We start from the raw sequence: 27,431 nt of genomic DNA, 5'->3' as shown, positions 1-27,431 counted from the left end.
AATCTCCTCCTAATAAAAGTACCTTTCCTCCAAATCGAATATTATTATTCATAAACGTTTGTAGAAGTTTATGAATGGTGTTGAGTAAGTGACTTCATGCCATTGTACATTCATCAATGAACAACATTTTTTGAAGACGGATGTCACGTGCAGTGCCACCGTTAATGTTCATAGTGGATACCGATTTGTAGGATCTAATGCAGTTGATAAAGATTTCACTTTCAGGTACATCGTCAGTTAGAATCTTCTGTAGATATTCAGTATATGAATGTAAAGAAAGCAGTCTAATTTGACCCTTTTGACAACAACGTCTAAATGTATTACTTGTATTGCCAGTTGTTTCTTCAGGGAAGTGAACTGAATGACAATGATTGCAAATGACATTCATTAATCGGAATGAATTTTTCTGGGGTATGTTTTGCTTGTGCCGTTTGAGAGGCGCGTTGTTGCATATGCAGTATTTGGGACGTGTTGTTTTGGAGCTGTAATCGATTTGCCTGTGCTGTGTGAGACGCCCGTTGTAGCCTTCCTTGCCGTTAACGTATGTCTGAGACGGGAGGTGTTTCGTTTTGAATCCGTGCCTGTTGCGATGCAGCACTTTGATTGATAGTTTGCGTCATGTGGATCCAGGATGTAGATTTGTGCATATTTGCGTTGTTGATTTGTTTCAGGGTGCACTGTTCCAATGCGATGCAGTATTTGTGCACATATGGGAAAGCAGTATGGGCCATTGCCTTTTGGTGGCCTGATATTTACTAAAAGCAAATGAACTATTGTAGGATCTAACGCAGTTCATAAAGTTTTTACTTTTAGGTACATCGTTAGTTAGAAGCTGTAGTTGAGCTTTGCGTTTTTGGAGTCGAGACATTTTTTCTTTTAGAAATATGGATAAGTAATAAGAAGTATTGCACTCACTGTTAATATGGAGACTTTTCTGCGGTTGAACGGTTAATAGTGCCTTATGGTAATGAGATCCACCTATGCTGCATAGCCGTCTATTTTGTTGTTTCTTTCATGTTCGTGTGTTTGTTCCTGTTATCCTTTCCTTTTCGTTTTGTACCCGTGACCGTGTATTCATGACTTGTTTCAATATGTTTCCTTTTCTGCAGTTGAACGGTTAATAGTGCTTTATTGTAAGGAGATCCACCAATGCTGACACCTATGCTGTCTAGTGTGAAGGTGCTGACGTTCACTTTAGAATATGTGGCTTTGGGTGTGACTTCTTATGGATGTGGGGGGGGGGTTGTTGAGGATTGTTGTTGCGCGAGCGTCTTCTTTCTTTTTGTGTTCCTGTGTCTTGTTGAATCCCCCTCTTTGTGTGTGTCCCGTCCCTCGCTTGTAGGGTCTGTGGGGTGGTTTTGTGTTCTTTTTTTTGTGTTCCATGGGCTTGTTGAATCCCCCTCTTGGTGTGTGTCCCGTCCGGTGCCTGTAGGGGGGGGGGGTGTGCCTTGCTGTTGTGTGCGAGCCTCTTTTTTTTTTTTTTTTTTTTTTTTTTCGGGTCTAGTTTCGTGTGCAATGTGTTTCGTGCTTTTCCTGCGTTTGACTTTGCGCCTCATTTCTCCTTTTTGTATGTGCTCACTCCTTTTTTCTGTGGTCTTGTCCGCCACTCGCGGCCCCTCATCCGCCTTTGTCACCCTCTTTTCTCCGCCTTTCTCCGACTCTCGCGGACTCTTTTTGCGCCTGCGCCTCTCACGGCCCCTCATCCGCCTCTCTCGCCCTCTTTTGTCCGCCTTTCTCGGCTCCTCAGCCGACTCTCGCGGACTCTTTTTGCGCCTGCGCAGTACGTCTTTTTGCAGCTACGGCCCATGGCCGGATGTGCCTGCGTCCATCATCCGGTTTAGCATTCTCGGTTAGTAATATGGATCATAAATGAGCAAAAAAGCAAACATCAAAAAGAAACACAAAGCAAAGATTGCAATTTTTAAATCATTTTCTTCGCCTGAAAGTGAATTACAATAGGCACATTGTATCCAATAATTGCACAAAATATAATAAATATATGAATATAATCACACTAGTCCCATCTAAGGAACTGTTGTTAAAAGACATAAAAATGAAAAATATAAATGCTAAAGCATGGTGTAACTCCTTCAGGATTTACTGTTGTTAATGAAAATAACACAGTGATAGAACCCCCATCCGGATTTCATTAAACTGCAAATGTGTTCTTCATTTTTGACAAATGCCGACAGATTTTGAATAATATCAGGTGCAAATCTGAATATTGGTAGGTTCAGGCATCCAGATGTCAAAAACACTGGGTGTTCTGCATACTGAAACAATGTTACCTTTAAAACTATTTTTGTTAAAGTTTATCTGCCAAAACAGGCTGCATCACCTTTTTCCCCCCAGACTTTAATATCTGAGGATAAAGGCATTACATTTAATACATTATTACTAATTATTGATAATGAAGTGTAAACACCACTAAAAGCTCAAAGAAAATGTTAAATAATTAATGATATTTAAAGTTAAAAGACCTACATAGAAACTGTCTAAACAAGTTTAGATATCAGAGGAGCTGACTTACTTGTGCTCAGTGCACACTCCTGGACAGGTAGGGCATATCTCACATGTTGGGCCCTGAAATTTGGGGTCAGTACACTTGCAGGTGCCGCATTCACAAATTCCCCGGCCATTGCAGATTTGTCCATTCTTTGCCAAACATGTAGACGTGTCCAATGAGCAGTCACAGGCACTGCCTGTATAGTTAGGATAACATTTGCACACCCTGCACTCGCAGTCACCATGCCCTGGTTTCAGAACAGAATGAAAGGCGTCACCGTTAGAATGATTAAACTCATCTGAGGTTTGATATACTAACATTTATTCTCGTGCTTCTGATTTTTCTTAAAGAACATGGGTTAAAATGACCATTTGCCAAATTAAGAAATTTCTAAAGCCAAAAAATTAATAACAAAGGAAAGAAATTAAAAGAAATTCAATTTCCAGTTGTTTAGGCATTCCCCCCAACCTTCACACCAAATTCTACATTCCAAACCATTATATGTTATAGCAGTGAGTAGTACAAATTGGGCAGATTAGCATTTCTAGAATCAGTTAGTGTTCAATTGAGTATTGGAATGAACAAACAAATGACCCTAGTGACTTTTAATGTGCAATGATAACGTTAAGTGCATCTGCCCAGCAGTCACCAACATGAACTTCTCACAGGCAACTGCTTCAAAAGTTTACAGATGTAGTGATCTTGAAGACAAACAGCTTGGAGATAAGAAGGGGGACAAAGGAGAATAGCGAGAAACATACAAGTAGTCAGAGGTGCTACCACCAAACAAATCAATAGATGGCGAAATGTCATCTCAGAACACACCACTTAACAGACTTAGCCTTGAATGGGCTACAACAACTAAAGAGCATGTCAGATTCCGATGTCTCCAATGAGTACAGAAGCATCAAAACTGGACCAATTATAGTTTCCTCAGCATCAGTGGTGTAAATTAAAAAAATAGCTATTTCTCCCATGTTATCTGCAGACAGGTTCTGTGATACTTTCAAACCTGGTAATTTTGTATTAGTGAGTGGTGAATAATCAAAGCTGAACAGGCAAACATTTAAGAAAAACACCACCACCTTACAAGTTACTGTTTTTTTTATAATAACTCGAAGATATTCCAGCATGGTGTTAATACTAAAGTAAAAATATATGTACCTCAAACTATTTTAACACAGCAAAAAAAGAATCCCAGAAAAATTCCTAAAAGTGAAAATATAGCGACTGAATTAAATATACATTTCTAAAAGTAAAAAAGCAACAATTTGCTTTTGATTGAAAGTTATTTTTCATTTATATTAAATATTTACAATGGTTTTATATTGACCTGTTTCAATTAAACCTGCTTTACGGTTTCAGTTTATTTCATGTAACTATTAGTTAACAGCCCACTAAAAGTACAATTAAAATGGTTTATGAGGGGGATTATGTACTACAAGAAGGTGTTCTACAGAGTAATGTTATGTCTGTATATCTGAAAATGATCATTTACTCATAAGCTTGAATAGACTGGTAAGTATCCCAGGACTGGAATGTATACTTGCCTCCACAAATTTTATTATTTGACCTGTCACAATTAAAGTTGTCACATTCACAGTATTTGCCACTGAAGATCTCATTTGGATTTTCCCTCTTTTTACAAACACATTCTCCACAGATACAGTCTCCATTGGTACTGCAGATATCTGTGCTGTTGTCCTTTCTACAGTTGGCATCCAAGTCATCACTGTTCACCTCTTCTGTGCTGCACTCGCATACTCTACCAATACGTCCTTCGTTGCACCTAAGAGAGATTTAAAATAATTGAATGTGTTAACAAGAAACGTATTACAGCGTGGGTTAATCTTTGGTTAAACTTCAATATTGTACAGCATCATGTCAGCATAGGTTTTACCCTTCAAATCAAGCTATAATCATTTACTTACAGCTTCTTTCTTATGCATGACTCTTTACATAATGTCAGTATATGAATCAGTGAATGTTTACAATGTTCTTTTTGGTTAAATCTTTTTTTTTTTTTCCTTTTGCTTAAAGCATCCTTGGCCATTTAAATTGCAGCCTTAAGGCCATTTTGCAAAAAGTTGCCAAAGTAAAATTTCAAAGATCATGCAACATTGTGTCAGTTTAAGTTTAAAAATAACAAGTTACAAGTGAGACTACTACATAAGTAAAATAGGAAGACAAAATTGTTTATTTTTTCCCCAGATAATTTCAGTTATTGAACACAAAAGAACACGTGAATTTGCATAACAAAAATAAGTCAAGGCTATATGCACATCATATAAATAGCAGCAAGTGGAAAGAGTGTCATGCAAATATAATTTGCCTTAAAATGAAATCACTCATTTAATGCAACCAACTGAAATAATACATTGGTTACCTTCAACAGCCAATAAGAGATATGCATCAAACTCTTTATTGACCAGCCAATTCCTTATGAATAAGTGGTTTCAGTAATGGGTGGACATTTAGTTACCTTACCCATGTAAATGAGAATGCAGCTTTCGGGATGACATGCAGTGTAAACGAACTGCGATGCACCTTACTAACAACCGCCCTAGAAAAGTGCTTTTATAATGCTCATATAATTTGTTTGAATAAATGTTGTATTTTCTTTTTCTTACCTGCATGCCCCACACTCAAATGTACCATTGCCATTATTACAGATAGGGCTGTTGGGAATTCCTTGATTATGACATTCACATTCACAGATGAAATTAAGAGTGATCTCAACTTCTTCATTGAAGCCTTGTGGCTTAATTCGAATGGTTTCACTCTGACCCTTCTTAGGACATTTTTGTGCTGTAATGCTGATATTAAACATCACCTAAACATCAAAAACATTTCAATTTAATACACAGGTGACAAACACAAAAAAAAAAGTGCCTTATTTTATCTTGTACACACAAAAAATGGTAGCTGTCACTGTGTAGAGAATCCACACACAGAAAGTGATGCTTATTAAACTAAATTTTCTTCCCTTTTCCTCAGTGGCCTCTTTTTGTGATGGCATGCAATACAGTCTTGGCATTCAGATGTGGTGATGGAATGGCATCTGTGATGCTTTTATAGCTGTTTTCTGAGCTGTTACAGAATCATGCTGTGTTTGCATGTTTTAAAAGTACATAGTAATGCTAATAAAAAAGGGTTTAAAGAGCTATTTGAAGCAGATTAAATTAGCTGGCACTTGTGGATGTGGGGTATGAAAGAATTCAACTTGCTTATATAAGCAATGATTCCTGTGGCACGATTACCCTTTGCTATTAGTTTTTCAGTTGGCACTTATGTGACCCGTTAGAATTTTCTTCATTTGTTGCATTCAGACCACCAAAAGTAATTCCATTTGTCATTTTATCATAATGCATTATTGTTCAATGCATCATAACCAATTATTATATATATATATATATATATATATATATATATATATATATATATATATATATATATATATATATATATATATTTTACCTTATATCATTTTCACATTTTTAGCCCAGCCCAAAGCTAAACATCCCAACAATGAAATGGCTTTGAGTGTTAAGGCAGTACCTGAAACTTAAAATTGCCACTTCAACAAAAAATATTTTTGTAGGTAAAACATCTGACATACAGTATTCACAGAAGTGGAAAATTGAATAAGCACTTTAAATGACATGATAAGAAACCATTGTAATAAACTGAACAAAACCACCATGAACGCAACTCTTACAACAAGGTCTTAAAATGTAAAGGAGATACATTAACTTACTCCTGATGACTATATAATCACTAGTTTATTGGAATGATTTTTTTTGTGTACAGACAGCAGAGAAAAAGTATATTTCATCTTTGATATTCTGAATTACCAAATCTTTTTTCACAGTAAATGGAGTCAGATCTTTTTTTTTTTGGATTATTGCAGTACAGAGAGGAGTGTATGACTGATGGTTTAGTCATCTTATGGACAAATAAAGTATATCTATCTGTAGCAGTATGCAGTGTAATCAAACATGCAACCTACTATATATAATCTATTTAAAGGCATAACCAGGGTCAACTGTTTGAGTAATATGGCTAATGATGAGGTCCGAGTTAAATATATCTAATTTTACCCCTTACCATTAATAGTAAACTGTCTGCACAAAGCTTTTAAAGACTAAGTATGACACCATCAAATAAAATGTGTTTAAACATAAAAACAAGTTGCTGATATATATTTGGAAAAGTTAAAAAGCCCCTTTTCTTGATCTCAGGCTTTGTCAAACCATTATCAGAGACATACTGCCATATGAATAAAGTTCACGACATGTACTGAATTTTTGCAAGAGTGGAAACATATCAAAATACCTCTACATGCAAAGTTGTACTAAAATTACATGTAATCCTAGATGATTATCTAGGGGTCTGCAGACCTCTCTGACTTTAGCTAAAAGTTGTTTATTCAGCCACACCATTTACCTGTTGTACTTGTTCTTTTTGTTCCAAACTAAAGGAACCTTAGTGGTAAGGGTTTCATATGAAACTTCAACCTATATTCAATCCACTGACAATGTACACAAAACTTACGAGGTCTAGACAGAAAAGAAACCGTATGCTAGTGTAAATAACAGGTATCAACGTATTCTATGTTTCATAGTATTATGTACTCTGTAAGCCTTGGTACTGAGTGGAAATAGTTTCAGGCCACTAAACAATCCTAAATATGCACTTCAAATAAAAGTACTCACAAAGCAATATATAATTGTATTTTTTATAGTAAAGACTGATTAAGGAACAAACACATACAGTATAATGCAAACTGTCAAAAGCAAATTCAAATCTGAAGCTTCACGTTTATTATTCTAAGAAATGCAGACATAATTTAACATAAAAACATATCCCTTTTTTGTTGTTTATTTTTACCTCATCGCCAATTGAAATGTTAGAGCATTTTCTTCCATTTTCTCCTGTCCCAATGATTCCATTTTTGCAGTAAGAAACATAGTTAATAGTCATGCCCTCGGGTAATTTGCCATTCTCTAGGATAACTTCTGAAGACAGTGACTGTAAATAAAATATGAAGATATTGATATGGGAGATTAGACTTGCAATTGATAAGTGCAGTTTACTCAATAAATCTCTCTCTCCCTTTTGCCATATCTGGATTCCACATATTTATTTTTTTTTTAACCTTGCAATGAGGCTTGTGTGTGTTGAGCATGTTTTATCCTTGCTAATACTAACACCAAAGACTCCCACATTATTTCAGCACTACAGCAACATAGTGCCTTTTTAGAATGACAATTATCTTCTCAGTGATTAGAATTATATGCTAGCTTCCATTTTAGTCATGTGGTAATGTCATACCATATATGATACAAGGACAGATTCTGTATTAGCAGCATTTCAAAAGCTACCATTAAGACATTCATATTGCTTCACTTTGTGGAGTATAACTCACATAGGACCTTCACAATCAATTCTAATAATGGAGGTATGATGAGCAATAATTGGGGTAACAAGCATAACTAACAAATAAGGCAAATAATTTAGCATGGTTCACAATTTATTAATTATGTTCAACACATGAACAAAATTTTACCTTCATTGACACACAGCTCATGTATCAAAGATGTCGCCTGTTTTGAACAACTGTTGTCAGAATTAACAAGTGATGCAAATAATGCACTGTATGTGCTAGTCAAATAGCCATAAGAGATGAGTATTAGATGAAGTTAATATTTTACATCTAAAATATGTTTATGTGTATTTTACAGATGATTTATTGTTTAGGCTGTTATTTTTAAAATAATAAAGTACACCTAAAACCAGTTTGATCACAGGGTTTATTTTGTAGAGTATTACATTTCAAACTTTACAGATTGTTTATTATTGTAATATCTTACATGAAATCACAACTATCTTATTCAACAACAACAACAGTGTTGTATATCAACTAATAACCTTGCTACATAATGTATTTTTAATAATATTTCTGATTTAGCTATCAATTAAATGCAGGGCCAATAGATACAACAAGTTAATTAATAGCTTTTGAGACAAATAAATCTCCAAAGCATTATAGATCTGCACAGTTGATAGCATGGGAATCTATTCTAACAGATATCATTCCAAGTCAAGTAAATCATATCGGTTCGAATTGGGATACATTATGCAAGCTTGCTAAAGTGAAAGTTTCAGTCAGTTTATTTAGCAAGAATTACCACCACTCCTTCAAACTTTGCTCAGACATGTATGGCATGTACAGTATATTGGTCAAAATAAAAGAATCTAACTACAAAATTGACTTTAATGAAATGTACAGCATATCTTATACAATTAATCAAAGTCTGCATTATTATTATTATAATACAACAGAAAAAAACAGTCCGTCACCTTGTTCTCTACTGGCTATTACTGTCAAATCCCATCACTGATTATACTTACGTTATAAGCATCAATAATCAATTTGATAACATTGCTGGAGTTAGCAGAAAGGGTTCCCACAGCAGACTTTGGTATGAGATTCTTTAGTTCCTGAAAACAGAACCAGACTATGATACAACATGTGTAGATAAACCTTACTTACTTTCAATGTTGAACATTTTTTAAAATGGAAGTTAACTTAGCAATGCAAATCAAAGTCCATACGACTTCACTTTACTGAATCTTACTAATTTATGCTGACATTCATCTGCTAATTGTTTCCAGTATATTAATAATATATAGTTAAAGTAGCATACACAAGACATCTTTGCAGATATGACTGCACTTATTTATTAATTTGATAACACACTCTGATTGATTAGGAATGGGCCACTGAAAAAAACAAATTTTGCCTTTGTCTATCCCCAATCAATATTTTGAAGCCTCCATACTGGTTTGCACTCATTCTCTCTGCTTTTATCACCATCTACTATTTGATTCTTCCTCCCTTCTCTCTGCTTCCATGTTATAATCTGGATGGCACCACATCTGTTGTCTTAATGTCCCCAGACATTCAGTTTTTCACACACTCTCTCTAGTTCTCTCCCCAATGTTCATCAAAGTGTAAATCAGATAATAGCACTAAAACCTTTCATACATGGTACATGAAGATGATGACTGACACAGGAAAATACACTGATACATCAGTCCTTTTACTGTCTTCTGCGATATCCTATTTTGTTACTGTTGTATTTTGTGAAATTACATCATATCTTGCCTGTATTCATATCAGAGCAAAACTCCACTTCTTTCATACCTTGAAGCATTTCTTTATTTTGTATAAAATTTGCCTAAGGACTTTGTCTCTGTTCCAAGGCTGAAAACACAGTATGCTTTTATAAGTATACAATGACATAGTGTTTAAGGCATTGAACTTCAAAGCCTGATGTTGTGAGAATAAATCAAGCTACCGAGACAGTGTAACCATGAGCAAGTGGCTGGTGCTCAAACTGGAAAAAAACAAAAGAAATCCAATTCAATTGTCTCTCTCAAATTTTGTAAGTCACATTGGATAAAGGCACCCACTAAAGAAATTTATTACCTATTAAACAAGTGAGGAATATAGAAATTTGTTCCTCTACTTGTATTAAAAAAAACCCCAAAAACTATCAACCGAGTTATTCTGCTCATTTTAACATTCAAGACAGGATAGTTAAATCTGAATTTAGGCACAGATTACATTTAAATTTAAATAAGCATAAACTCATTTACAGTTTGTTTAGTTCTGTGTTTAGTTTTTTTAATAAATATTTTATGAAAAAATATAAAAAGCAACAGTTAAAATAAAAAGTAAAAACCAAAAAAAAAAAATAGCATTTAGAAAGGGTTATACTTAAAATAAGAATTTAAAAATGGAATATCATACACCATGTCATTACATACTCTGGATCCATCCTGGTTAAAATTTTGTATGATCTCCACTGTGACAACTCAACCACACAAGACATTACAACGAGGACAATTTGGTTTTAAGAAAAGGCAGAATTGGAAATTAAGACCATATGACTGCAAAGCAAGCTGATACTCTCTGGATGTTTTGAGCTGTAAAGCTATAAATAACACATCACAGCGGCAGTCCATATAAAACAAAATATGGAAGACACTTTTCTTCTTTTCAAAAACCTTACCTTGTAAACAGGTTGGAATTCCTCAGTGACAGCAAAAATTGTTTGAATGTTATTCTCACTTAATTTTTGCACAAGATGTGCAATGGAAGGGTAATCCTAAGGGATGCATTAATTAAAAATACATTAATAGTCCACAAATACACTTGAAAATACATTTATTACATAGGTATTGTCAGTATATAAAAGAATAAATAATAGATAAAAGGAGAAGGCTCGTCATAAAAGAATACTTCTCCAAACATTCTAAAAATAGTATGCAAAATGCCTCTACTAATTCAAGGGCTGAATTTCTCAGCTCAGTTTAACACTGTACATTCATCTCTAAAAATATAGTTCTCCTCAGACACTGGATCATAATGCAACTCAATGGCAAGAGTATTTACGTGTACACTTACTATGATATAAGGTGTAATAAACTTTGAGAGTTTTAATTTTAGGGTATTGAAAACACAAAGGACTCACTCATATATACTAAAGTACTCACATAATAATGGCTCATGGTGTACATGCCATCTTTCAGGTGACACTTTCCATCATTTGGCAAGACTATCCCACCTAGCTTCCCATCCCCAGCGAAGTGGAAACCAGCATCCGTAGAGAACACCAAGAGTCGTGTGACATTTCTCCAACCAATAATGTCCTAAGGAAATGTTAAAATAGATAAGATACAGACAGTGCACATACCATTTCATCAAGTGTACTTGTAAAGGCCCAGTGAAAGTGTAAAACAGCTTAAGTGTGTAACGTTTTTAACAGAAAAAAGTGCACACATCAGGAAATCTGTATGCCTGAAGTAACTAAATTCTTTTTTTTTACATTAGTATGCAATAAATAATTTTACTAACTTTAAATGCAACTAATCACAAAGGTGCTTTAATAGTAGGACCCACAAATAGATTAGCTTAGATAAATGTTATTAATCCCGAGGAGAAATATAGGTGCATACAGCAGCAGAAACATAAAAACAAGAGAAACAGACTCAGGACAAATAATACAATCAATCGATCAATAAACAAACAAAAGTATATTGTGCAGAACCTGCAAAATGAACTTAAAGAATACAAGTATTTAGTCTGGGACATCTGTGGGGAGGAACTGAATTGCCTGATAACAGCAGACAGAAAAGATTCCAGAGTCTACATAATCATCATAATGTGTATTTGAATGAAAGTGATATCAAAGTATGAAGTATCTTAAAACCCTAGACAAATGCTCAATGACAATGTTTTTGTATCAAGTGTAACTAATTTTGCATTTACTGGACATACAGTTTGCTGAATTAAATATTTTTTATTATTTTTATATTATTGCTTTCCTGGAGGAATGGTTAGTTACCAAGAGTTTGTTTTCATGTGGAGGACTAGAATAATGTGAAGGGGAAGTCAAACACTTATCTTTTATGCACATAACTTTATCACTAATAGCATATGTTCAAAATATAAGTTAATGTGACACAACACTGGCAAGTCAAATGAGCATATGCTTCCCCTCCTCTAAAAAATATATTTGTGCCTATTGTTTCTACAGCATATATTTACTGTGCATGGCCTTCACAAAAACAATAAATTATTTACATTAATAGGAACGCTACACCTTTTAAGTTCAGTATTTTTCAAGTCAAAGTTACTTCTTCACAAACAAGGAATATACGAATTTGCCAAGTGAAATCGAGTTCCAAAGTTAAGTGTTTTCTATAAAAAAAAAATATCTTGCCCACGCTGATGCTATACAATGGAGGCTATTGGGCACGGAGGCAAAGCTTAAAAACTTAACAAATATATCCCTTTTTCAAGCCAAGACAGGTGTTGAGTACTATGTATGTCTTGCAGTTGCACACACATTGTAAAATAGTTTATACTCATACATGTTATTGTTTTAACAAAAAACAAACAAAAAAAAAAACTACAATTATGAGATTTGAGGTTCAGCCATTTCAGCTGTGTGTGATAGCAACAACTGTTTATCCCACTGAGGGGTGGTTTCCTCTAGAAAGACCAACTCACAGTAAACTTTTGTGCCACATAGTTGGTTTTGTTTTGATTTACCTCTATTTATGTGTGAACTCACACAACAAGTAGAAAATGCATCATTACCACGAGAAAAATAGTACCACAAAAATGAAATAAATTATTTCCAAATCCTTTTTGATACCACAAACGTGTCAGAATAATTGAAGGCATGTTTTTATATTTAAAACTTTTGTAACTTCCTCTGAAAGCTTTAAATCTTTTGTTTTTTGGTGGCGTTCTGTGCACTGTAGCCATCATTGTGAAGTACCGGTGTGGGCAAGATATTTCACATGGCAAATGCATAAATACCATGATTTTGAAGAAATAACTGCGACTTGAAGAATACGAAACTTATTCTTTAACTGAAAATTGTCTTGTGAAGTTCTAGTACAGTGCTATTTGTGATACTGCCTTAACTGCAACTAATGACAATGGTGCTTTAATTGTAGGACCCACAAATAGATTAGCTTAGATAAATGTTATTAATCCCGAGGAGAAATATAGGTGCATACAGCAGCAGAAACATAAAAAAAAGAGAAACAAACAGACTCAGGACAAATAATACAATCAATCAATCAATAAAAAAACAAAAGTATATTGTGCAGAACCTAAAAAATGAACTTAAAGAATACAAGGTAACTTTGTTAAAAGTGAATCTTAAAAGGGAGAAACACTTAATACATAAGCTGATAAGAACACTCACCAGTAATAGTACGAATACCACAAAATGCTTTTGTATCTGTTCCTAGTGTTTAAAAAATGCATTAATAAAGCCATGCTGCATAACAAATCCCATACAAAAATCATAAATCACGACTCTGTCCTTTAACAGGAATTCTATGTAACAGTGTTGGCACATTTGTTTTGCCAGTTGCTTCAATGTAGCAAGTGATAAACAATCAACATATAACTTCAGATGTAGATTTATGATTTAAAGCCACATACATGCTGGGTTATACGCAAGCTTCTAATAGCATCTTTGGAACATAAATACAAAAAGTTCAATTTTTAACTAGGGAAAATAATATGCAAAGGAAGACTCACGTGTGACAGGATCCTTGCTTAAGTAACAAGCAGGAGTGGGAGGGAGTGAACACTTCATGTGGATCTGCAAGAAGCTATGGTCAAGGCGGAGTATGTGCCGCTTGACCCTCATTTGTTTCTCAGTGATCGAGTTGTATGTTACAACTGTGGTGCATTTTACATGCTCTATAACAATTCAATATTACTGAACTGTTGAGATAATTATTATTATTGTTCAATGAATTTTTCTTTTCTGCAAAATTCTGTTTTTCTAAATCTTGCACGTAATTCCACAGTAAAATTTCATAAGGATTTAATAACCTCAGAAGCACCAAGTGCTAAATAATACTAAAAAAATACACATCTTTCTGCTATGATGAAGAGGTCATAAGCATCACATTTGCTTTTTACTTATTTTACATATGTAACATACATCACTCTTCTGTGTGAAGCTGGATAGAACAGCAAGTAGTATACTACAAATAAACATTAGGAATTACTGGGGAAAAACTGAACTTTAGTAGTACTGTGGCACAAGATAGTAACAAAGCAGGTGGCACTGAAAATAGAAAGACTTTGGGATCCACATTAATTTGGGCTGGCATTGCTGTATTTTGCATGTGCTTAACATGTGCTTTATGGTGAACTATTGTCCAACCCAGATGGGGCCCCTAAAAGAAACACAAAAAAAATTTCCAGGCTAGTTTGGAATGAAATCCATGCCTCTCAAAAGAACTACTTACACTGCATACTGCCACCTGCATGATTGCATCAAAACCCCCTTCAGGTGAATCCAGGTTTCCAGAAATCTGCTGCTGACCGACCAATGTGTTAAACTGGTTTCCATCACTGGTAAGACTTAGTACATTCTTATAACTAAAGGGACTGGTGCAGTTCTGATCCCCAGTACAAGGATTCAAGAGCTTTGCTGGAGTGGTGCTAATATAGGGCATCACAGTTTTCTCAACAAAAGAGCCAAAACCTAAAATATAGAACATAATTTTTTTTTTTAAATAAGCCTTTATCAGCATAATAGAAAACTTGAAACTGAATATAGAAGAACTTATCATATGGTATAGTAAAACTGAAATTAATCTCATCTTAAATACTAAATACCAAATTAAAGTCTAGTATGAATCAAATATTTGTTAAGTTTCAAAACTTTATAGACAGAATTTTTCAAAAACAAAATTTGCAGCATTGAACTTGCTAATGTGTCTGTTCAATGACACTTATACATGACCCAAATATTTATAATTTTGGACAATACTGTATGATCCAGGCCAGACCTCTGAAATCATATGTGTTTGGAAGTGACAATGTACCTGGTTATCTTGGTTAATAAAGTTCAATGAGGAAAAGGGCAATCAATATACCTTCCATCCATCCATTTTCCAACCCGCTGAATCCGAACACAGGGTCACGGGGGTCTGCTGGAGCCAATCCCAGCCAACACAGGGCACAAGGCAGGGAACCAATCCTGGGCAGGGTGCCAACCCACCGCAGGACACACACAAACACACCCACACACCAAGCACACACTAGGGCCAATTTAGAATCACCAATCCACCTAGCCTGCATGTCTTTGGACTGTGGGAGGAAACCGGAGCGCCCGGAGGAAACCCACGCAGACACGGGGAGAACATGCAAACTCCACGCAGGGAGGACCCGGGAAGCGAACCCGGGTCCCCAGGTCTCCCAACTGCGAGGCAGCAGCGCTACCCACTGCGCCACCGTGCCGCCCATCAATATACCTTTCTCTACTAAATAAGGATTTTAATAATTCACCTTTTGAAAGACAATTTTACTTGGTTAATTAATATTTACCTATTTTCTGAAAAAAAAATTGTTGAATTTGATAACACACAGTTTAATTCAGGATAATGGATGTCACAACATACTGTATATCAGCAGTTATGGACAGTGTCAATCCATGCAGAACCCTATATATGGCATACTTCAACCTACTAATCCATTTTAGAGTTGTAGGAGGATGAAGCCTATCCCAGCAGTACTGAGTGTAAAGCTGTAGTTATTCATTTATTTAGATTATGATTTGCAGAAGACAAACATTGCTGAATTCATTCCATAACAAACAAAATAAAACAAAAACATAGCATTAAGCCCACAATTCCTCAAATCATTCTGGCTAATACAAGTAGATTCTGTAAAAAATAAAAATATTAATTTTAACTCTTACCAATTCTAAAATCTGAGGTAATGAGAGACATTTCTTCCCTCAGACTTGTTCCTAGGTTTTTCACATTTTCTAAATCATCTTTCATAGAAAATGAGAGGTCCATAAGATAATACAGATCAATAGGGTAATCTTCTGCTCTTTTGAACTTCAGCTCAAAAGACTGTGGTTCACCTGTAAGAAAAGGGAATTAAATAGCTAAAATAAACTCAATCATAGATACATCTGGCACAATATATTGGATAATATTGAAATATGGCATCTTCTGTTCTTTCATATTTAATATTGAAACTAAACACTTAAAAAATACAATTACAAAACATGTCAGCAAAGATGATATAAATACACTATGTTAGATGAATCTAAAGTGAGATGTCATAACATCCCAAAAAGGTTTAAAGGCAAGCCAGTTAAAATGTTGCCAATCTACTCCAGGCAATACGGGTTTAACATTTAAAACATCAATAGCTCACAAAAGTTCATTTCCATTGTTCATTAATAAATAAGTCCTGCAACACTACTAAAAGGAAGTAAAACCACAAATTTGCAAGGAAGTTTGATCTAGGATCCTGCAATTCATTATTACATTAACAAACATAAGGTAAAACTTTGGCTGTATCAAAACAACATACTAATGTAAAATGTTATATTCACATGTAAATACTGGAACTGCACTGGTTAATACTACTGCCTCACAGCTCCAGGGGTCTCATTTAAAAAGCTTACACAAAAAGAGGCTTCAAATGTATATATGGAACTGCCCACTCAAAAATCGTGATTTAAAAAAGAAAACTTGACAAGTAAGCTTATATATATTTATGCCAACACTGACCCATGCATACGGAACATTTCAGAAAAACTGGGAAAAGACAACACCCTTGACCAAGAAAGAAAATGCAGCCAAACCAGCCTAATGATGACATGCATGAATAACAGTTCAAATTATGAGCCGTCATTATAATGTCCTTTGACATGACAAAGAAAACCTCAGAGGTGTGGAATATGATGTATAGTCTCTATTTTAGTTCCTTTTAAGTGGGCCAATGCTGTGTGCTTGCACTTAAGTACTTTTTTGTTCACCTGTTACCACTTCTCAGAGAACAGGTCGACAGGTCAGGAATATCTCAGCCAAGCTGAAATGACTAGTGTGCTGTCAAGACCCGAGCAGACATCTGTTTGCGCAAGCAGTTGACCACGTTTGTCATTCCATTTGCCATAAGACAGATGCAAAGCCCAATAACTTTTTGGATATTGCCACTAGTTACACTTCATGTGTACCAACAGGTTGTGCACAGTAGAGTCTGGGGCTGGTTTTCTTCTTTTTTATCCTATAATAGGCCCATTGCCTCATGTGAAGCAGAGGTCGCTGTTACTCTTTTTCTCTCTGCCATGCCACCTTGTCGATCAGTGTCCTTATGAAGTTTTTAACAAGAAAGACTTTACAGGGGCTGTTGCCAACCACAAATTGTGCTTCATCAGCATTCACCACACTATAAGCTTTCAATTAAGACCAAAATCAGAGTAGTCCAGGTGGTTTCCAAGTTAACATACAACATATAGGCACAACCCTAAGCATTTTACACGCACATACACTATTATATATATATATATATATATATATATATATATATATATATATATATATATATATATATATATATACACATACGTGTGTGTGTGTGTGCGTGTGTATCACAATGCTGTGAAAAAATATTTGCCCCTTCTTGATTTATTTTTTGCATGTTTGTCACACTAAAATGTTTCAGATCAAACAAATTTAAATATTAGACAAAGATAACCCAAGTAAACACAAAATGCAGTTTTTAAATAATGATTTTATTTATTAAGGAAAAACAACTATCCAAACCTACACGACCCTACGTGAAAAGTAATTGCCCCCTTAACCTAATAACTGGTTGTGCCACCCTTAGCAGTAACAACTGCAATCAAGCGTTCACGATAACTGGCAATGAGACTTTCACATCACTGTGAAGGAATTTTGGCCCACTCTGCTTTGAGAATTGTTTCAATTCAGCCACATTGGAGGGTTTCCGAGCATGAACCGCTTGTTTAAGGTCATGCCACAGCATCTTAATTGGATTCAAGTCCGGACTTTGACTAGGCCACTGCAAAATCTTCATTTTGTTTTTTTAAGCCATTCAGAGATGGACTTGCTGGTGTGTTTTGGATCATTGCCCTGCTGTAGAACCCAAGTGCGCTTCAGCTTGAGGTCACAAACTGATGGCTGGACATTCTCCTTCAGGATTTTTTGGTAGAGAGCAGAATTCATGGTTCCATCAATCACAGCAAGTCGTCCAGGTCCTGAAGCAGCAAAGCAGCCCCAGACCATCACACTACTACCACCATGTTTGACTGCTGGTTTGATGTTCTTTTTCTGAAATGCTGTGTTGCTTTTACGCCAGATGTAACGGAAACTTTTGTTTCGTCAGTCCACAGAATATTTTCCCAAAAGTCTTGGGAATCATCAAGATGTATTTTGGCAAAAGTGAGACAAGCCTTTATGTTCTTTTTAGTCAGCAGTGGTGTTCGCCTTGGAACTCTACCATGCATGCCATTTTTGCCAAGTTTTTTCTTATGTTTGAGTCATGAACAATGACCTTAACTGAGACAAGTGAGGCCTGCAGTTCTTTAGATGTTGTTCTGGGTTGTTTTGTGATTTCTTGGATGAGTCGTCGCTGCACTCTTAGAGTAATTTTTGTAGGCTGGCCACTCCTGGGAAGGTTCACCACTGTTCCATGTTTTCTCCATTTGTGGATAATGGCTCTCACCGTGGTTAACTGGATTCCCAAAGCTTTAGAAATGGCTTTGTAACCTTGTACAGACTGATAGATGTCAATTATTGTTTCTCATCTTTTCCTGAATTTCTTTAGATTGTGGCATGAGGTCTTCCTTATTGGGATCTTTTGGCCTACTTCACTTTGTCTGACAGGTTCTATTTAAGGTCTGGCAGTGGTTATTGAAATTGAACTCAGTTTTCCAAAATATGTGATTAACCACAGTTACGTCATGATTTAACAAGGGGGGCAATTATTTTTTCCACATACAGCCATGTAGGTTTGGATAGTTTTTTTCCCCTTAACAAATAAAATCATCACTTAAAAGCTGCATTTTGTGTTTACTTGGGTTATCTTTGTCTAATATTTACATTTGTTTGATGATCTGAAACATTTAAGTGTGATAAACATGCAAAAAAAATAAGGAATCAGGAAGGGACAAATACTTTTTCACAACACTACACACAAACACACATATTATATATATATATATATATGGATTCTACTACTTAACTAAATAATGCTGTTTATGAAGCATAAACAACCTTCAGTTGGATACTATTATTTGTAGAGTTTAGACCTCATGAAAATTGTCATAACTTTGACACATTTCAAACTTTCTCAAACAGGAAAGTGACTAAAACAGAAGGTGTGTTTGGAACAGAGTAAATATAATTTAAAAAAAATAGAAATGAAAACACAACATTTGTTTCTATATAAACATATATTTCCTTGACACAGAGCATTATATTTTGGAAAATATATTCAGCAGATTTCACCTAAACAACAAAAATTTATCTTCACAACCCATGTGCAAAATAAATAACTTGCCAGTCCAGTGCCACAAAACTTTTAAAATTATTAAAAAGATCACCAACACATGCTACGAAAGGATAAGCTGAAATTCACCTGATCGAAGCGTCAGACTCATTTTCTGTGGCTGAATCTGGGTAATTTCTTCTGGCTTTAATTTTTCAGAATTCTGGCTGCGGTTTGTCACTGGCTTGTTCTGCAACACTTTTTGTGTTCCACGAGGGTTCTCTATCATGTCGTCAGGACAGCGTTTTCTCAAAGATTCCAAGTCATCACATCGTGCTGATGTAGGTTCCCCTTGTTTTAAGAAGTCCTATAGTGAGATGTACCCATATTTTTATATATAATGTTTAAATTAAGTGCTTTCAAAAATTAAAATACACATTAATTTAGGCAATAGGAATCTGTGGAATATAAAGAAGAAAATATGCAAAATGAAACACAAGCTGTTTGAAGTAATGGTAGTTTCACCATCTCTTTACAACCTATATTCCTTAAAATTTAAATATTCTTCATGAAATTACCACACTTCACCGTTACTGATTTAATTGCACTACACTGTTACTGTACACATATTCCCTACAACATAAATTTAAAAACATACAAATTAAACATTTCACAAAAGCATGGTAGTGAGTAAGCAATTCAGTAAGCACTCATATACATATACAAAGCATCAACTGAAGGTTGTTACAGGAAGCAATCTTGCATTTGCCATACATGTGAAATTGTAAGAACACGAAAAAGGTCCAAAAAAAAAAAAAAGTTGACAGAGTATGCAAGCAGCAATCATGGAACCTTAAATGAATTTAAAATGCCTATAAACCTATATAACTAAGTTTGCTACGTTTTTCATTACCTGGAAAATATCTATTTCACTCATTACTGCATCAACTGGAGACTTTTTCTTTGTTGAAAAAATTTTCAAGCCGTAAATACATTTTAAAAAATATACCGTTATTTAAACGATAAGCATGGAAGAGTTTCTGTTAAAAAAATAAATAAATTTTAACATGCTGAATGAAATCTTGTGAACATAGTCAAGTTTGTTCTGAAAAAAGGAACTATGCAACAAATGATCCGATAGTATAAACTATTTACAAAAAAGACATATGGGACACTTCTATAACTGGAGGCTTTTAGGCAAAATACAGAACAAATACAAAATTGATTAAACTTAAAACACTTGACAGTGCCTCCTACTCTGAACGAGTTAAGGGCTGCTCTCATCTGACGCCAGAAAAACACAAGCCTGTGATAAAAACTTTTGTGAATTGACCACGAGATATAGTAATTATAGTCACTTATAAGAAATGTAAATGAGTGTAATAATCAAAGCAGTTTTATTATGAGCAGAACTAAAAAGAACAATTATTTGTTTTTCATACTTTATTCGATCTAGCAGCCTTTGTTTTACATGTAATACATGGCATATAGGTTAAAGCATGCATTATAAGAATAAATTGAATAATCAAGTGTTTTAAAAAAGCTCTGCCCATTCAGTATAAGGCATAAACCAATTTGTGTTTCAACTAGGGCAGCACGTTAGTGCAGTGATAGTGCTGCTGCCTCACAAAAAGGATTTGGGCTTGTGCTCCAGGTGCTCCCAGAATGGAGTTTGCATGTTCTTCCCTTGTACGGGTACACTTATTCCAGGTGTCTCTATTTCCTACCAAAGTCCAAAGACATGCAGGTTAGGTGGAAGAGCATATCTAAATTGACCACATTGTGTGTTTGTGTGGGGACTCCCCTGTTAAGGACTGGTACCCTGTCCAGGTGTTGTCCCTGCCTTGTGCCTAGTGTTGGCTGTAATGGGCTCAGCTACCTCACAGCCCTGCCTTGGATAAGCTAGTTACAAAAATGGATGGATAGATGTTTCTGCTAATTAAAATGAAGTTTTACATTTTACTGTGTTTTTTTATCATGGTATCAAAGAGTAATAAGCTGCATGTTGGTTGGTTGGTTGGACATGAAAAGAAACATTTCACTGTACTTTAATATTGTAAGACAGTAATATCACAGTTGTATCACAATTGTTGAAATACGATTCTGTGCAATTCGGCTTCAAATCAAAACAGTTTTGACTCAAATAATCAGTCACCATATTTTCTAACTTCCAGTCACCTTACAATGGAAACCAAACATGTACTCCTACCTACACACATTTTAAATGATCAATTCTGATAGAATACTACATATATGTGAAACATGACTTTTACTAGTTTGGTAATGAGAAAGAGATCTTGCCTGAAGAAGGGGCCTTAGTTGCCTCGAAAGCTTGCATATTGTAATCTTTGTAGTTATCCAAATAAAAGGTGTTATTTTGCTTGACTTCTCACTACATTCATAATGGCTAACACGGTACAACACCCTAGTATTTCTGGTTTGGTAAGGAATGTATTATTTGTGGTTATGACAAAAATAAGTGACAGCAACACATACGTGCCTCATACTCTATTTTGAAATTTCTCAGATTTTTTTGCTCTTAAAAAGGACACTTGCTAATCAGTGTTTTTATACACTTGTTATATTCCAACAAGGCAGCAAGTTAAATCATGAAAGATACTCTATTGCAATTTATTTCATTTGTAATTTTAAATTTTCAAGTGAATGCTTATAATTCTCCTTAATACAGCATTCAACTATTGATTTATTTATTTGCTAATACAAAGTCAAAGTAACCCAAAAGTGAGATACAAACCAAATTAAATAAACAATAACATTTTCGGTATTTTCATCAGCTAAGTCACTACAAAATCCAGAATTATTTTAGGCTAGGCCACTGTTCTTTTAAATTAAATAAGTAGCAATAACAAGGAGACTTACAGGTTTGGTGCACCATCCACAGTTTGCTGCCACTTGTATACACTCACCACAGGATTTTGCATTGGATTTTGTACACTCATTGCCATCTGTAATAAAAAAATAACTTGGTTACTTACACACCACACTGGTTCTCAAGATAATGTTCCAGGCATTAGCTGTGCAAAGGTTTTTGGATAACAGACTTAATAGCTTAGGACAATGTGAATATTGGCACATACAAATAGAAGCCACATATGCCATGTGCTCAACAGGTTCAGTTCATGTGGCAAATGAAAACTTCTGCATCACATAAAATGATTAGCAGGTTGAAGTGGCACAACTTTAACTGGCTCAATCTATAGGATAACAAGGAGTTGAAGACTATAAAGGCAGCATTGGGCCATTCACACACATACTTATACCAATTTAAATTACCGAGTTATCCTAATATTTGCATTTTTTGCAATTTGTGAAAAAACAGACCATCTTGAGAAACACAAACACATGGTTAAAAAAAACTCTAATGACATGGCCTTGACTTATGAGACAGAAACAATAACCCCTGTACAACTGCACCACCCAGCCAAGGAGTTATTATGAAAGAACTGAAAGCTAAAATGATTCCTGTAGAAAACACTCTGTGGTGCATCAAATTTCACTTGGAATTTTTAGTATAATTAAGAATATTTTAAATATTAGCCTATAAACACTTGGTGCATATTGCACATAGTGCCTAAGAATAGCATGCCCACCTTATATTACGTGTAATACTCAAAAGGGCAGAGTGCAGCTATCTTGTCAAGATATTTTATGGCAGTTAGAAGCACCCAACAAATGAGCAAAGGTTTTGTGGCAACTAGAGCCATGGACTTAGCCAAAGGCAAATACTGGCACTATGTCTTGAACATGCAGATATCAGCTAGATGACCATGTAACTGTCGGGGTTCAGCCAGTTTTTACAAGATATGAAATAAATGGCAAATTTGATCAACACAGCTAAGTAGATTTTGGCTGACACATTCCAGGGAAACCTTTCTGGTGGCAGAAAATAAAATGCAATATGAAAAAAGTACAGGGACTAATTGTAACATATTAAAAGTCAAAAACAGACATCCATCTTACCTTGCTGAGCACCAATGGAACAAACCAGGCATCCAAGCGTCACTAATATCGGAAAAGGTACATTCATCTGAGAAAAGAAAAAAAAAAAAAACACAATTAAAGTGGGCTCAAAATGTTAATTGAACCACATACATTAAATTCGGCAATAATATTTATCACCAGAAAACCTGGCATTTTTCACTAATGACAACAGTTCAACATCAAAAACTACTATTTTTGGCACTCTGTCCTTATAGGTAATCAGGTCAGGTGCAATTCACCCATGACCCAACTGTAGGTACAGTATATTGTCATAAGGAACGGATTCCCTCCTCCTTTAAATAATTCATATTTAAAAAAAAACAAAAAAAAAACACAAAATATATTAAAGGATCATTTTTGGTGAAAAAGCTTACTTTTTACAGATAGTAGTGCTGGGTGGTATGACCAAAATTCTATATCACGGTATTTTTCAAAATTATACCGGTTTCACGGTATTCAACGGTATTTCTTTCCCATGCAGCATGAGTGGATGTTAACCACATTTTCCACTGCAAATACTGCAGTAGACTGGCTAAGAATAACCAATTCCACTGTCATGAGAACTGTACTTTGTACAAAAAAATATTTTAATGTGCACACAAGTATTAATACAGGTTTGCATGGCCCCATAATAATTTTCAAGAGGGTGGCACTAATAAAGAGAAGGAATCACATTGCATGACAGATGCAGTCAAAATATAGAACCTCTTTATTAAACAAAGTTTGCAAACAACTTAAACTAAAATTTTGACAACATATTTTCAACCATCCAAAGAGGCATTTAGACTTAGTAAAATATCCAGAGGTGTGTGTTAAACGTTGTATTGCACTGAACATGTCTTAGAAAAGGAATAAATAGTAAATATTTTTTGTAAACCAACTACACTTTCTGTTAACGTTAACAATCTCTGTCCACTGACATGTTAAAGTGACTTTTTAAACAACTTTACCATCATTAAACTGTATAATATTTAAACTAATAAATAATAATAAAATAAATAATAATGCAACTTCCAGTAATAATACTACTTCAAGCCCAGTTGTATTATACAGTATTCACCAAATAAAAATAAAATAAAATAATACAAAACAAGTGCAACTTGGTGATGACAGCTTTACCAACTGAACCATCATTAAGGGAAATCACATTAATATGGACCTTGCTTCAAGCTAAGCTATATACATAAAAAAATAAAACTGCAACTTGCACTTATAATGCTATTTGTGGTATAGCCCTACGGAAGCGTATTAGGGCCACGGTGAAGAAAAAAAAATATGGACACAGTGAAGAACAAAAACACTATATGTCAAAAATAAAGTCAACATGTTGACTTTATTCTCATAGTTTATTTTGTCATTGAAGTAGAATGTCGTAAACTAAACTTCATCCTAAAATCAATGTTTAATTTATTAGATTTTCTCAAACCCTGTCATAACTATTGTAGCACATTAAATGCTTTGTGTTAAGTGTTCCCGGACCCAGTTGTTAATCGCTGTACGTGCTTCTTAAACTGACTTCCTCTGCACTAAGAGGAAGCGCAGGCAGCTATCGCTGCACAGAATACATTCACTTCATGATAATCCTGCTCTCTGAAAATTTAGAATGCTAAGATAAATACTTGATATCATTTTCATGATGAAATGCATTAAAGCAGGTATTAAACATGCACGGTAGTGCTGCTCCTTCGCAGTAAGGGGTCCCAAGGTGTACATTCAGTGTAGAGAACTTTATGGCAGGTGTGATGAGGCTCCAAAAAAACTGGATGTATGAATGGGTATCGAACAGGTTTAGCTTAAATATTGTGTAAATGTTGGGTTCATGATCTGGTGGTCGGTGACACAAACACAGAATTAAATGGATGTTTTTCTAAGTGGACTTTCTTTATTGCATGTGTGCTGTCTGTCTGATGTAACAAACCCCCAGTTCCTATCCTTCCTTTTTCTTTCTCCACATAACCAATCACCACACGATAAACGTGTTTGTGAAATTAAAACTAGTTATAAACTTAGACCACGGAGTGTTCAGAACTTTAAAAATATCTTTGTTATACATGTTTAATTATGCCAACAATTCAGAGTTGTGCCCATCCCTGCAAGCATTGTGTGCGAGGCAGGAGCAAATCCAGCACATCGCTGGGTGAATACGAGCAATACATACACTAGCAGGGTCAATATAATGTAACAAAACCCCACATCCTACATGACTTTGAAAGGAAACTGAAGCACGCCGAGTAAACCCACCAGAAAAACATGCAAATTCAAGGCAGGGAACACCCTGGACCCCCTTGCTGCGAGGCAGCAGTGCAACCTCCATGCCACCGTGCCCCCACATGATTAATACATACTTTGATGCATTTCATCATGAAAATGATATCAAGTATTTATCTTAGCATTCTAAATGTTCAGAGAGCAGGAATATCATTAAATTAATGTATTCTGTGTGCTGCCTGCGCCTTCTCTTAGTGCAAGAGGAAGTCAGTTTAAGAAGCACGTAGCGATTAACATGGCTCCGGGAACACTTAACACAAAGCATTTAATGTGCTACATAACTTATGACGGGGTTTGAGAAAATCTAGTAAATTAAAAATTCATTTTAAGATGAAATTTAGTTTACAATGTTCTACTTTAATGACAAATTACGATAATAAAAATCAACATGTTGACTTTAATCTCGTCATAAGCGTCGAGAATAAAGTAGAAATGTCGAGAATAAGGTCAACATGTCGACTTTATTCTTGTCATAAGCATCGAGATTAAAGTGCAAATGTCGAGAATAAAGTCAACATGTCGTCACACTATTACACAGTACCCAGGTACATTACACAGTATTGAAAAAAAATAAAACAAGTACAACTTGGCTTGCAGTATTATCCAGTAGTATAGAAACAGTATTCAAACATTTGAACATAATGGTCCACATCCGACCTTTTAAAACCAAAGTATCTCCAGACAACAGACACGGCTCCTTTTTTCGGCAAAAGTTCTTCTGTATCATCATGTTCAACTTTATTGTCTGCTACAGCTTCAGTTTTGGAATGTTCTCTGTCCATTTTCACCGTTCAATACCTCCACTAACTTATGTACTCCGTTGTATGCATGTTAAGCGGTGCAGCAGTGAAAAAGGTCCCTTCTTAAACAGATTTCCGCTGCTCCACGTTCCGAATGTTGTTTAGGTTATTTAAGCCGGTGTTGCGGTATAAGAAAAATCCATATCATAACAAAAATAAAAAACGGTTTTTGGTATGAACCGGTATACCGCCAAGCACTAACAGATAGTGTAACATATATAATGAAAGTCAACCAAGAGAGCTCCAAAGAGGCCAAATACAGTACATGGTGTCTGAATCACAGATGCATTAGACACAAAAATAATTGCATCATATACAAAACACCAAAAAAATGACAGCATTATGCCAAACATGGACATACTGCATCTATAAAGAAAAACAGTGGTCATAGGTCAAAGCTCACTGGTAGGGACAGATTTACACTTGACATGATAATTGCTCAATGCCTTAAAAATTACTGTTATTGTCCTGTTTGTGCATAAATGTAGAGGGTGATGTTGTGAGGAACTTTATGAGAATCGGATGAAGTTAAGATCTATCTCTCTATTATAAAAAAAAAAAAATCCTGGAGAGAAACAGTAGTGCGTCGAGACGTGATCTTCATATTAAGATCACGGAAGACACTTAAAAGACCCGCGAGGACCTTAAACATTAGACACTGTGCCAAGAAATGACTCAGGACCGTCTCGCGAGGACGTAGAAGATGAGATTCTTGCAAGACACGCCCTACTTACAATCAATATCAAATAAGACAACGGGGCAGCTCCAGGGTTTCAGCACATATAAAGCGTATAAGGACAATACATTATAAATGAAACGTCAATGACTAAGCGAAGCAGCGTGGAGAAAAGAGACTCAAAAGCGGAGAGAAAAAAGAGCAAAAAAAAATAAAAAATCTAGGTGCAAATTCAGAAAATAAAGAAAGTAATTATCAGCCCATAACAAGTGGAACTGAAACAAAGCACGTTCAATCAGGCTCAGAATTAAAAGA

General features: G+C 35.2%; 1 protein-coding gene across 2 annotated transcripts in view; it reads right to left on the bottom strand.

Moving 5' to 3' along the window:
• Nucleotides 1-27,431, bottom strand: part of itgb1a (integrin, beta 1a) — a 110,558-nt gene that overhangs the window by 9,157 nt on the left and 73,970 nt on the right. For both annotated transcript variants that reach the window (XM_051929062.1, XM_028804123.2), the window contains exons 2-13: nt 23,352-23,418; nt 22,251-22,336; nt 19,521-19,737; nt 15,820-15,990; nt 14,363-14,601; nt 11,072-11,227; nt 10,588-10,683; nt 8,921-9,010; nt 7,397-7,537; nt 5,137-5,339; nt 4,057-4,295; nt 2,531-2,753 (exon numbers count right to left, since the gene is read on the bottom strand). In XM_051929062.1, coding sequence (XP_051785022.1) covers nt 2,531-2,753; nt 4,057-4,295; nt 5,137-5,339; nt 7,397-7,537; nt 8,921-9,010; nt 10,588-10,683; nt 11,072-11,227; nt 14,363-14,601; nt 15,820-15,990; nt 19,521-19,737; nt 22,251-22,336; nt 23,352-23,418 — 1,928 coding nt within the window. The remainder of the gene's footprint in view (nt 1-2,530; nt 2,754-4,056; nt 4,296-5,136; nt 5,340-7,396; nt 7,538-8,920; nt 9,011-10,587; nt 10,684-11,071; nt 11,228-14,362; nt 14,602-15,819; nt 15,991-19,520; nt 19,738-22,250; nt 22,337-23,351; nt 23,419-27,431) is intronic.

Source organism: Erpetoichthys calabaricus, chromosome 6, assembly GCF_900747795.2.
Source record: "Erpetoichthys calabaricus chromosome 6, fErpCal1.3, whole genome shotgun sequence".
Classification (NCBI taxonomy): domain Eukaryota; kingdom Metazoa; phylum Chordata; class Cladistia; order Polypteriformes; family Polypteridae; genus Erpetoichthys; species Erpetoichthys calabaricus.
Note: the sequence above shows the minus strand (reverse complement) of the source record. Positions and strands in the feature narration are given on the sequence as shown.